This window comes from Poecilia latipinna, unplaced genomic scaffold (genome assembly GCF_001443285.1).
Source record: "Poecilia latipinna isolate Pla-1442-1.1 unplaced genomic scaffold, P_latipinna-1.0 Scaffold718, whole genome shotgun sequence".
Classification (NCBI taxonomy): Eukaryota; Metazoa; Chordata; class Actinopteri; order Cyprinodontiformes; family Poeciliidae; genus Poecilia; species Poecilia latipinna.
In genome coordinates this window covers 166,629-179,498 of record NW_015113334.1, presented here as the reverse complement: position 1 = coordinate 179,498, position 12,870 = coordinate 166,629, and the positions used below count along the sequence as shown (strand labels likewise).

The window sequence follows — 12,870 nt, the reverse complement described above, 5'->3', positions numbered from 1 at the left end:
ATAATATGAAAGGGTAACATGACAAATCTGCATTATGTACCATTTTTTAAATCAAAATCGATTACTAAAATAATTGTTAGTTGAAGCAACTGAATGGCAAACTTGTTTTTCCTGATTTCTGGTTCAAATCAAATCGAGTTAAGGTTCAGTTTATTAAGCACACAGAGATAAACTTGTTTTTCCCATGGATGTCCGATATTAATAGTAGCCCCACTATTTATGCCGTTAAGTAGAATTTCCTCACATACCAGAACGTCGTTTCGGAAGCGGCTGAAGCTGCACCGATTCCGGATTAAAAGTCTTATTTGAAATGCAAAGTAGTGTCATTACTGTTTACAGTAGCCGCCATGTAAACATGGAAGTAATTAGCTGGAATCAGAATGATAGGTGCGATGTTGCTTTTTTCGGGCCTTCCCGGTGAGACTCTGTGGACCTGAGTGGGAGTTTGTGTGATAATTAGCCCCCGTGGGACTGCCGTCCTCCCCAGTTAAAGGACAATCACAGCTTTGTGAGATGTTAAACTGCATTTGCGGGCGTTTGCTGCCGACTGAGGCCTAATTGGACCGAACAGGCCCCGGCCTCGTGTGATGGTGAGCGCCGCGTTCTGTGACAGGCACGCGGACATTTTGTGGAGCAGCAAACACGCTATTATGCTAATATGCTAATGTTAAAGCTACTTGAGAACAGACTATGAAGGTTCTGTCTCCGACGTTCAACACCTAAAATGTTATGTTTTTGTAAATAATGCACTCTGTCATTCCTCCAGATGACTGTATTCAGACTTTAGTGATTCAAAATCTGTAATAGTTAAAGTCAAAGGAAAATAAAGGACTGTTTGAGACTGATTATGAAGCTAGCAATGCCAAAGCTGCACAATATTTTGTGGAGGTGGATAGTAACTAGTTACATTTATATGAGTAACTTTGAGAAAATTACTTTTAGTAGTATTTCTACTACACCGTACTTTTTACTTTTACTTGAGTAATAGTATTACAAAGTATTGTTACTCTTGAGTAAAATTTACAAATACTTTTCCTACTGAGTTACTGAACTTGATTTAACCAAAATTTCACCAGACCTGCAGGTTTTGTTAGTTTCTTAAGTTTTTTATAAAAATAAATAGATTTAGATTTTTTTATTTATTTATTTGCAATTACGTTATTTATATGAACTATGGTCTTTAAAATACAAACATTTCCACATAATTTTGTATTTTGGTCATTTTTAAATATTAAATGATTTATGTTTTGATCTGTTACTCAGTACATCAGTCCCCTTCTTACTGAATACGTTTCTTCACTCTTTATTGAGTAATTTCTTGGATGGGTATTCTTTACTTGTAACTGAGGAAATATATGTTGACGTAGTGCTACTCTTACTTGAGTAAAATTTTTGGGTACTCTGCCCATCTCTGATTGTTAACATGTTTGTCTGACTGAGTCTGAGGTTGGGTTAGGTTGGTCCACCTTACACACTCTAGAAAAAACTCCAGCTTTGGATTTAAAACTGCATCAGAAAATTCCACTGGTTCCTTGAAAAGACGCCTTTAGTGGAAACAAACCCTCATTCTACACATTGATGTTAATCAGAACCAGTTAATCATTTTACAGTGTAGCTCTGACATGAATCTGCCTCATTTCTCCAGGCCCGTCGGTCAGCAGCGGTTCCTCAGAGAGCAGCGAGGCCTCCGGACCTGGTGATCCCTGCAGCCATTAGTGTGAGCAATCTGATCTCCAGTGGCGATGGAGGAGACGCAAACTTATGTGACCTACTGTCTCCAAGGAGCGACTCCTGCTCTGTGACCAGCGAGGTGACCATCTCCAGGAGGGTGAGTGGAGTAAAACGGCATCAGACACATGGTCAGATGAGAGTGTGTGTCTAACATTGCCATGATATGTCCAGCTGTAACTTCCAAATCGAGATGGAAAACCCTGTAAATCGATTAGATCCCCTGGCTAGTGGGTTCGCACCATGGTGAACAACATTTTCAAGAGAGCTAAAATTTTTTGCCATTTTTCATGGAGTCTTGAGCCATAAACCAGTGTTTTTTGTGTGACTTTTTATCTAGATGCATGGTAAAAATGGTGATTTATTGATGCTGCGTGAAATCCTGCTTGGACTCAGATTTGAAGTTGTCTTCTTCTTGATTTTATTGGCCATTGGCAATCATCAATTTCATGAACATTACCATCACCTACTGGTGAGAAATGTGGGTCAGAATAGCAATATTGTGTGAATATACTTAGAAATTATGCGAAAATTATTCATATTGTCTTTTTTTCACAAGAAAAAGAGAATTACTGATATACACTTTGCATCAGTTTTAATACAATACTATCATGTTTTAAATTTGTACTCCATAAGTGTTATCATGCTTTTATTTTCAGATATTTTGCTGATCAAAATATGAACGCATACCACCATGGCTGTTCATATGGGCAGGAAACATTTTAAAAATAAGTTATACATAAAATTATTAATAGGTTTCCCAATGAATTATGTACCTACTACTTATTACTAGATCAGTATGAAAGTATTTAAATCAACATTGAATCAAATATCGCACCACCATTTACAATTAGTAACTCCACCTTCTGAACCAATGAGAAGGAAGCAAAATCACACTGTTAGTTTTTAGACGATATGTGATGCTGGAAAATATGCCATTAATGTACAAAACAGCTTTTGGATAGTTAATGTACAAAACATAACTATCCATTATGTTTATTCTGCATCACAATCTCCAGGGAGATGCAACCTTATTCATGTCTGATCAGACGCCTCAGATGTTTACGGGTTAAACTTACAGATCGAGGCCAAATAAAAAAAAAAAATCATCTCCATTATAGTCCTGTAATTTTCCCCTCAGTTTTATTTATTGGTTTGTGAACGACCCTCTCTGTTGGTGTCAGCAAACGTGTGTTGAGTTCAGGCTGAGTTTGAATCTCCAGCTGATTTACATGTGAATCTCATCCTGCCGGGTATCAGAGACCTAAACGGGCCCCACCGTGTCGAGACGAACCTCTGAACTGAACAACGGCTGCCGTCCCTCTCAACAAAACGCTCATGTTCCACTTTCATCACCGTCTCCGCGGAGGGGTCACCGGGGCAACGACGAGCCCGCCGAACGATGCTGTACTATAATCATAATTCTTTTGACCCCCGTGACCCCCCGACGTCTCCGACAACGAGGGCCACGCTGCAGAACAGAAGGCAGCGGCGGCTCCAAAATGGCTTTTTCATCAGAAACAATCAAGCGGTGGCGGCGGCGAATGAGAGGGCAGATTACATAAGGCCGGGCTCCCCATCGACAGATAAGACGCTGCAGCGCTGCGGGTATCAGTCTCATTAAAACTGCCTCACTCACACTCGCCGCCTCTCAATCCGTCCATTAGCAAAACACGATTGTTGGGAAATCTCAATTAATATGATAATGAGGGGAGAGATTTCATCACTGGAAGGGAGCTGCTGGTTTTACTGGTTCCAGCTTCGTGTGATGCTCAGAGTCCTGCTGTAGGACCGAAGTTTGAGCTTTTCCTGATCTTCAAGAGTTTATAGAGCCGCATGGACAGGGATTATCCTGGGAAACAATAGTTATTATTTACGATATGTAGTTGTGTTCATAAATGTTCTTGTGCAGAATAATAAGTGGCATTAAAACTGCAGGATTTAACTTTTATAAAACATTTTTGTCACCATGTCATGGTGTGAGACAGATAATCTGGGAATAAATTTGAACTCCTCTGCCTTCTCCCAGTGCTCCCAGTGCTAAATAGAAACAACCAATCAGAGCCCATAGTCAGTTCTTTGCGCTGTCAATCACAATTTTGCTAATCCCCATCCTCCTCTCCCTTCCTTGTTTCCTGCTACACTACAGTTTTTCCCAGTTAGCAGATCATGTTGTGAATGCTAGGCTAGTTAGCGTAGCCACCGATGATGGCAGATAAACAGTTTTCCTTGTAATGGTAACTTATTAGCACATTTTATGGCAAGTACATGAGGTTAATTGACAGCACTAAGACCTGCCTTCTGTCTGTGATTGGTTGTTTTTGGTCGGGAGCGATGCATCTCTTCATACGGCTCAGGTGGAAGGTGGAGGTGGAATGTCACGATCATTCATGACATGGTGACAATTTTAACAAATATGTAAAAAAACATTTTATATAAAAGTTGCACACTGCAGCTTTAATACATAAAGGTAAAGTAGAAAGCTTAGAGCAGTTCTGCAACTAACACTTATTTTAGTAATTGATTAATCTATAAATTATTCTGACGATTAATTGAATAAAAATTGTTTCTGTTTCTGCAGCTTTATCGCTTAGGTCTGAATATCCTTGAATTCATTTTCATGTGTGCTTCAGTCTAGGGCTGCGACTAATAATTATTTGCTATTGATTAATCAATTATTCTGGCGATTAATCGTGTAAAATAACTGCTACATTCTGCAGATTTTTCATTTAGATGTGGCTGTCAGTTGAGTTACTGCTTTTAAAGCTGACAGCTGAATCCTGTGGATATGACTTCTCAAAGTTTAAAGCACATGAGCATTTCTTTGCTGCGTTAACAGCTTGATCATGCTCTGTGGCCTCCGACTCTTTTGGCGCCTTCACTTCCCAGCATGCCTCAGTCTCAGGTTAAAACTCCACACATGCCGCTGTTTTTTCCCTCGCTCGAAGACACTGACATGTGAGGAGTTGTCTTCTCTGATCACTGAGGAAACAGACGTGAACGGAGACAGCTGCGTTCCTGCTGCTCTCTGTGAAGTACAGAAGCAAAGTTAAAGATCCTGCCGAGGTCAAGGAGGAGATCAGCAGCTCAAACTGTCAGCAGGGACTCAGCTACAATGAAAGAGAGGTAGAGACAGAGGAAGACAAGCCTGCAAGAGAAGTAAAGGCACAAACCTGGGAAATGAGTCACTTCTCATTTCTTTATACTCCAAATATAACAGTTTGACATACATGAAATGATGTCTTAACACCATAAAGCAGCAGTGTCCAAACATGGGTTAAAATTATCAAGTCAAAAGGAGTTACAGCCCTGTATATTTTAGACAAGCATCAGCAGACAATTCTAATTGGACAAGAGGAAACAGACTTAAAGAAGTCTGGATTTTTGTTATGAAAGGGACATTTAAATCATTGTAGATCCAAAACGTAAAAAGAGTTTCATGTCATTAAAAGACAGACATCCAGTTTGCAAACTAAAGAGAAAAATGCAGCTAACTCCCAAAAATATGATGTGGGCCACTCTCTGGTGAAAAATGCTTGCTGTATTAACCGATCATAGGTCATAGCTATGCTTCCTTGAACAGGTTAGAATATGTCTATGGGATACACAAAACAAGTTCATTACATATTATTTTTGCACAAAGTCATTTTTAGATAATGAGATTTTAATCTAGTCATTTCTATGTATTTTGAGATCCATTCAGATTGAGCTGTTTTAGGGCGTCTTATCACCTTAAATCCAAATAAACTGCTGTTGGCCAAACCCCCTCACCTTAATGTTTACGCTACTATGTGAAAATGGCTCCAAATGGAGGTGCAATTATACAACTGGATATCTTTGAAAAGCTGAAGTAGAGCCTCCTGCACAACCAACAAGAATGCAGCAAGTGATTTCTGGATGGTAAGTCAACAACAAAACACTTGTCTTTTCTAGTAGCCATTGTACAGCGACTAGAGCGGTAAAATCAGTTGACCAAATGGGCTGGACTCGACTGGGGTTGCTAGGTAATGGCGCAGTGTGACTCAACAATCGGGAGGTTTTTGAAACAGCTCCTTTCCAGACACCAAAAAGCATAAACTTATTGTAAAAAACCAGCTAGGTGTTTTGTTTTTACGTGCTGCGGTTGTTTTTAGAAGCAGTAGAAACCTAAATAGAATTATATATTATGCAAAAAGTGAATTTTGCATAATAGATCCCCTTTAAAAGTCAGAATTTTTCTACATACCATAGTTTCTCCACTCATTAATTTTTTTAATCAGTTTTCCATTCTTTATTCATTCTTTACAATAATCAAAGACCAGAAATCTGCATCTCATTTCTCTGTGCATCATAAGAAGAGCCTTTAGATCCTCAGATGATACAATCACTACTAATATACCTTCAGATCTCTGCGCCAACATCTGTGTTTCAGAAGTTTGACTTAACCTCCTCAAACTTCATTTTCACTAAACGATGGGTGAAACTCCACCTTCCCTGCTCCTAACGACCTTCTGTGGGATTATGGAGTCTCTCCAGTCATAAAGCTTAGTCCTGTGTCAGTGGAGCGGACTTCATCGGAGGCTTTAATACGTTTTGATCCGGCTCTCTGGACTGTGGAGTAACGTCTCAGTTCCAGACCCTCCAAGTTGTTAAAAAACGTGAATTAATGACGAAGGTCCGGCAACGAACTTCTCCTCATCGTCAGGATGAGTCTGCCTCTGGTGGCGGTGCAGAATCGAATACCGTCTGGGGATTTGATGAGCGGACTCAGGTTGTTGGAGGATGATATTAAGCCTTTCTAACAGGAAGGATCAACGAGTTCAGCGCTAATTATTAGCTATTTAGGTTAATTATGAGTGCTTACATTTAGAGACGTGGAAGTTTTCATAGAAAGCATCAAAACAAACAAACTGCAGTAAATAAGTTCAAATATTTAAAACCAATGAAAGGTTTATTAAATATAAATCTAAAATGTTTAATAAAAATAATACATTTTATTTGTAATGTCCTTTTAATCTTGAGATCTTAAAGGGCTAAAAATAAAACAAGCAATTACATTTCATAAAAAAATAAAATAAGAGGTTAAAATAAATATCTAAGAATGTGAAACATATTTGCTAAATTTTTTTTGCTTCATAAAGCCCAACTTAAAACAGTCTTAGTACACCTGAAAAAAGACATTTATATTTTATATATTATCGTAATTCAACAATTAAAAAAAGAAATTGTGCCCTGGTCGTAATACTCCAATCGTACAACTCAGAAGGAGAGATAGAAATAAAAGCCTTTTTTTGAAAATATTTCCTGACATTTGTAATTTCTGTTTTAGGAAAGAAAGCGAGAAAAAAAACTGACTGAAAATGGAAATCAGAGATTTTATTTTTAAGCCATACACTGCAAAAACAGTATTTTTGTCTAGTTTTGTCTACACTTGAACTAAGACAAATCTAACTCACATCTAACTTTCCAGCAGGATATAGGAGCTTTTTTAAAGTCAATATAGTGATTATAGCATTAAAAGGTTCGAGTTCAATGGGGAAAATGTCTTGCTGTAAGTGAAAATGTCTGCAGGTGGAAATAGTTCTTTCTATTAAGAATTATTGACTCAAAACAAGTTACTACTTCTTGCTGAAAAGTTACTTGTAAATTAAATTTGTCTAATTTCTAGTCTGAGATATTTGCACTAGAAACTAGACCAAAATACTTAGTAACATTTTTTGTTTTTGCAGTGTAGTCAGGTGTCTTTATTCAGTGAGAACAAGAAAAAAATAAACTTTAAAGGTCATGTCAGCCTAAAATGGAAACATCATCAGATAAAACTCTCCCTTCTAAATGTTGCGTCTCCTCCATCATTTTGCAACTCGACCCCCCAGGTTTTACCCCCCTTTGCTCTTTGCCTCTTTTACCCGCTCTGCAGGGCTTCCACGCCCGGCAGCACCTTGTAAACGCCAGCAATTAGGACAGGCAATTGGCATACAAGAGAGCCACTCCTGGATGGTGATGAAGAGGAGGCAGCGGGGGGGTCTGACAGAAGATCTGAGGAGGGGGGAGGAGAAACCAGCCGGCTGTGTTTTGACAGGATGAATAGACGGAGGAGTGGAAGTGGCTGGGAAAAGCTTTTGTTATGCAAAACGGAGGAAAAACTGGAGATGATTCCTGTCTCCTCCGAACTGACGGAGCTGAATTTAACATGGAGTCAGATCTGCGGGAGCTGCCATGTCTCGTGAGGGAACTCTCACCAACCACAGCAGCTGTCAGCACACAGTTTACTCTACTGAGTGTGAAGAAGCACATTTAGGGTGTGTTCACACCAGCCCTGATTAGTCCGCTTTAATTGAACTCTACTTGGTTTTTCTAGGAAGTCTAGTTTGTTCGGGGAGGTCTGAATCTGCAATCAAACTCTGATGCGGACCAAAAAAAAAGTGAACGAAAAATGGTGTGAAAACATCCATAGGACACCCTAAAGGCTCGGTTAGATTGGACCGAGCCTTGCAACATTTGTTACATTTTCAGCTGCTATAGCTCACTTTCACACTGCTCTGTGTCAAACAATCCCAATCCTTTGATAAACCTGTTCCCCTCCTCACCTGTGGGGGCGCTGCACCAAGAACGACACAAAAACTTCAGAAGGAGACACTGAGCGCAACTTCCTCCTTTTTCAAAATCAAAATGTAACAAAAATGGGACGCCGTCATATTTTAGCGGTTGTAGAATTTGTTTTTTGTCTCTAGTAAAAGACCACGAATCATTTCTCCTGCAGCGCTAGACTTGAACATTTGTTTTGTTTACCCAGAATGCCATGCACTATAATTCGCTTCCTGCTTTTGAAACGACCTCAGATCTACTTGGCGTTCTCATGCTTTCAAACTGAGCTAGAGTTCACTTTAATTGAACCAAGGCTGAGTATTGCAGGCCAGAGTTCGCTTTTTTGGTCAGCATTAGAGTTGAATTGCATATTCACACCAACTCAAACAAACCGCACTCTCTAAACAAACAAACTGGAGTTCGATTTAGGCTAGGGCTAAATCGATCTTATCTATTAATTGAATTATTAGTTTTTGAAGATTTAATTCCTACTTCTGTGGACTTTTTCCCCAAATAAAACCACAGAAATAATCTCTTTCTTCAGATATAAACTGACAAACTGAAACCTTCTCAGCAAGCATTAAATCAGCAACTGTGGACGTCCAAATTCTTGTTTTCTTACCTTTAGTTCACCTCTGAAACAAGCCACGATCATTTAGTGAGACACCTCACTGAGACTGTGTTGGATTACTAATGAGGTAGAAGAAGAGCAGCTTTCCTCCTCCTCCTCCTCGTCTCCTGGGACTCCCTCCTCAGCAACACACCAACACAGTTAACGTCCATCATAACACCGGGACGCTGCAGGAAAGAGGCGATTGTTTCCCCCGTCTCGCCCCCCAACAATCCTCTTAGGGATTCTTCATCAACACCAAAAATAAGAGGCTTCAGCTCATATCTTAAAACCAACCCAAGCAATGAGAAGAACAGCGAGTATGAGTCTGGATTGCTGCATCATTGAGTTATTCTGGATCAAATCAACAACTGAAAATAACAAAAGAACAATTAAACCAATAAAACTGATAAAATCATCTAAAACTAGACAGACCCTGCCTAAAATGTGTAACTAAATTTATAACTGAAACCAATTCTAATCTAGACTGGAAACTAGTCTAAATCCAGATGTAAAAAAAAAACTGTTGCCATGGTGAACTCAAGATGACAGACCAAAAATTAAAACCAGTCCAAAACTAATCCTGGTTCAAAATGAAAACCAAGAACACCAGCACTCATGTTACAAACCAGTACCAAACATCCATAAAACTTCATCACCAACTTTTAAAATTTGCCTCAAGCAGAAATATAAAATCGGACCAAAATTACTCACATTTCCCAAAAACAGCACGGAGGTAAATTTGAGTTCAAAACAGTTTCAATTATGTCCAAAAGTTTACTTACAATATCAGAAATTGGTAGTAAACTCCATAAAACAAACACAACAACAAACCAAACCATAAACTGCTCCAAAACCAGTTCCCACTCGAAATTTTAAACCTGTACAAAAAACAGTTTGTACAGGTTTTTTGTACAAACTGTACAAAAAACCTGTACAGTTTGTACAGTGACTAAACATCACTAGACTAATGTTTAGTCTAAAAAATGTAAGACTTATTCAATTTCTGTTGGTTTTATTTTGTCGTCAATGTTTTGCTAATGGTTTGGAGAAAATCAGGAAAATATTTTTAAGAAAAATGCATAACATTAAAAAACATTTTTAACATTTAAATTCTATTCTGGTATTCTGCAACGTTGTCAGCTCAAAGGCCTCTGCACCAGCAGGGGACGCCCAAGCACACGAGTAATCACACATTTCTGGTTTATAGATGTTCGATTAGAAGGTCAGTATCACTTGAAGGACAAATGAATCTTGTTTGACATTTTTATCCTCATCTAAAAACTTATTTTTAAATGAGTTTGTTATTCCAAGTGTTGTACATCTTCAACAGCCATCTGATGTTTTATGTTGTGTTGTAATCTTTCCCACTATTATAATTATAATTATTATAATAATCTCAGATGTGTAATGCACATGCGTTCATTCATGGATGAAATAAAGCCAATATTAACTGAGCTGTGTTGATCACTCATAGGTCGTATAACACAGAGTCGGCTCTGGTTTAGTGTATTTGACAGTAAAATGTCAAAAACCAGTTCAAAACCAAACTGTCAACATGTAAAATGTCAATGTGTTTTTAAAAAAGCCATGAATCAGATTAAATGTTTTGGTGGGGTGGATGTTTTGCAGAGTGAAGAGGACGATACGAGGAGCGTCACTGCTTCGTCTGTCATGGTGAGTTTAAGAGAAACGGTGTGTGTTTGTGTGTGTTTGTACTCATTTAAATTATCTATTTAGGGTATTTTATGGTACATCCAACAATCTCCTGAAGACAAAAAAACCCACGTAAAAACAATCGGTTTTCTGTGTTACTGAGATGATACTTTATCTCCGTATTTGTATACTAAGATGCAAATATCTTAGCATACATGAAAGTCTGTTTTTGAGTGAAAACATGTTTGTGCCACAATTGATTATGAAATCAAAGTAAAAGACAAAAGAGAAAGCTAAATAAAGACAAATTCTTGGCGTTCTTAACATTTTCCATTTAAAATGATGTAAACTTGCCACATAAAAGCTCATTCTAAAAAATTTACAGAAAGTGTTTTGGGGGTCCAAATTAGTACCACTCTGTGGTTTGGGGCCAAACAAAATAAATTCAAGGACCACAAATGGCCCCCGCGCCTCACTTTGGACAGCCTTTGGTTAGGTTTAGGACTAAGACGTAAAGTGAGTTTAGGTTTATGGTGAGAGATGTTAATGTTAATTGTTAGATATAGAGTAAAGTAAAGGTAATTGAAATGAATGAATGAATGGAAGTCAATGCAGAGTCCTTGTAAAGATAGAAAGAGGTAATGTGTGTGTGTGTGTGTGTGTGTGTGTGTGAGTGAACCCTGCAGTGTAAATGTTTGCTGAGCATCTTTACCCGCCAGCTTCCAAACATGCTGCCCCCAAACCGTTCCCATGACGATACCCCATAATCACTGGCGTCTGGGACGCAGAGCCGGCTGCTCATTGGCTGCGACGGCCTCCCACTGCTGTCAGAGTGGAACCAGCAGGGTAACTGGAGATGAGCAGAGGTCGGCTCTGGAACCTGCTGCTGTTCAGTCAGAGAGCCGACTGCTTCTGTTACCTCACTGCAAAAACACAAAGTATTACCAAGTATTTTTATGTAGCTTCAAATAGTTTTGTCTTATTTCAAGTATACTGCCTTACTTTCAGCAAGAATAGGAGCTTTTTAAGTCAATAATTCATTAATACTGATGAAAAAGTATTAGTTCCACTTGCATAGCTAAATAGCTAAAGAATCTGCCAATGGAACAAGGCTTTTACGTAAAACAAGCCTCTATATCTTACTGAAAAGGTACTTGTAAGTTAGTTTTGTTTTTATTTAAACTGTACTAAGATATTTGCTCTAGAAATCCTTACCTTCTCAGATATATTCTGATGTTGTTTAGCTTTGTAAAATCAGTTTCAGTGTTTTTGTAAAAGTGAGGCAGCAGCGAGCGTTTGGCCCGGAGCCGCGCTGCGCTGTCGGGTTGAAGGACGGCCTCCCTCTGAGCTGCTCAGCCGCTCTAATTAACACGGAGGTATCAGGTAAACAGTGCCGCCGGCCCCACAGGCCGCTGATTAAACATCGCTAATGACATCGTGACCCTTCCTCGGCCCGAGGCCCCCGCCGGGGCTAAAGGGCAACCAGGACGAGTTTCTCTTTTCTACACTACAGAGAAACAAATCTTCTGAAGAAGATGCTGCAAAAATACAAACGTGTCTTAATTAACAACGTGCTTCCTTTGAATGCTGTGAATGAATCACAGCAGAAAAACAAAGGCTCCCCCAGACGATGCTTGCAAGTTTCTTTCATTATTGAGGAAATTGCGTCACACTAGTGGAGCTTGCTAATGCTAATGCTGCTTTCCAGTTTTACTGACTGAGAACTGGGAAATTCCGACGTCCCATTCAGAAAATCAACTGGAACGCCCTCGGAAGTCAGATTTCCCACTGGGAAATTGGGAGCAACTCACATGGGATGTAATAAAGCTAGTAATGTAAAAATGTATCACATTTTTGAGAAAACAAAATCAATGTTACTATAAAAATTTCTATCAAAACAGACTAAGCTGTTAAGTTAAAGGAGGTCTATTATGCGTCCTGGAACAGATTTGGATAGGTTTATGGGCGATACAAAACATATTCATTACATTTTTGCAAAAAATTATTCTTATATAATGAGATTTATTCTGTTCTGTTCCTACTGTTTTGAACTGTTTTAGGGAGTCTTGTCACTTTGAATCAAAATAAGCTGCTGCTGGCCACGCCCCCCAACTCAATGTTTACACTGTCGTGTGACCATGGCTGCAAACAGATGCAGCGGTATATCTTTGAAAAGCAGAAGTAGAGAAGTGGTTTCTAGTGAGCTGGTCAAAACCAGCTTTCTAGAAGTGCTGGAACTCTGCTGGGGTTGCTAGGTGACGGGTGGAACTCTGCTGGGGTTGCTAGGTGACGGGCGGAACTCTGCTGGGGTT

At 39.1% G+C, this 12,870-nt stretch overlaps 1 protein-coding gene across 10 annotated transcripts in view; it reads left to right on the top strand.

The window, feature by feature from the left end:
* The window catches only part of LOC106955225 (ankyrin repeat domain-containing protein SOWAHC), a 55,354-nt gene that overhangs the window by 14,677 nt on the left and 27,807 nt on the right, over positions 1-12,870 (top strand). For all 10 annotated transcript variants that reach the window (XM_015045281.1, XM_015045279.1, XM_015045278.1 and 7 more), the window contains exons 4-5: positions 1,646-1,828; positions 10,535-10,579. In XM_015045281.1, the coding sequence (XP_014900767.1) occupies positions 1,646-1,828; positions 10,535-10,579 (228 nt within the window). The remainder of the gene's footprint in view (positions 1-1,645; positions 1,829-10,534; positions 10,580-12,870) is intronic.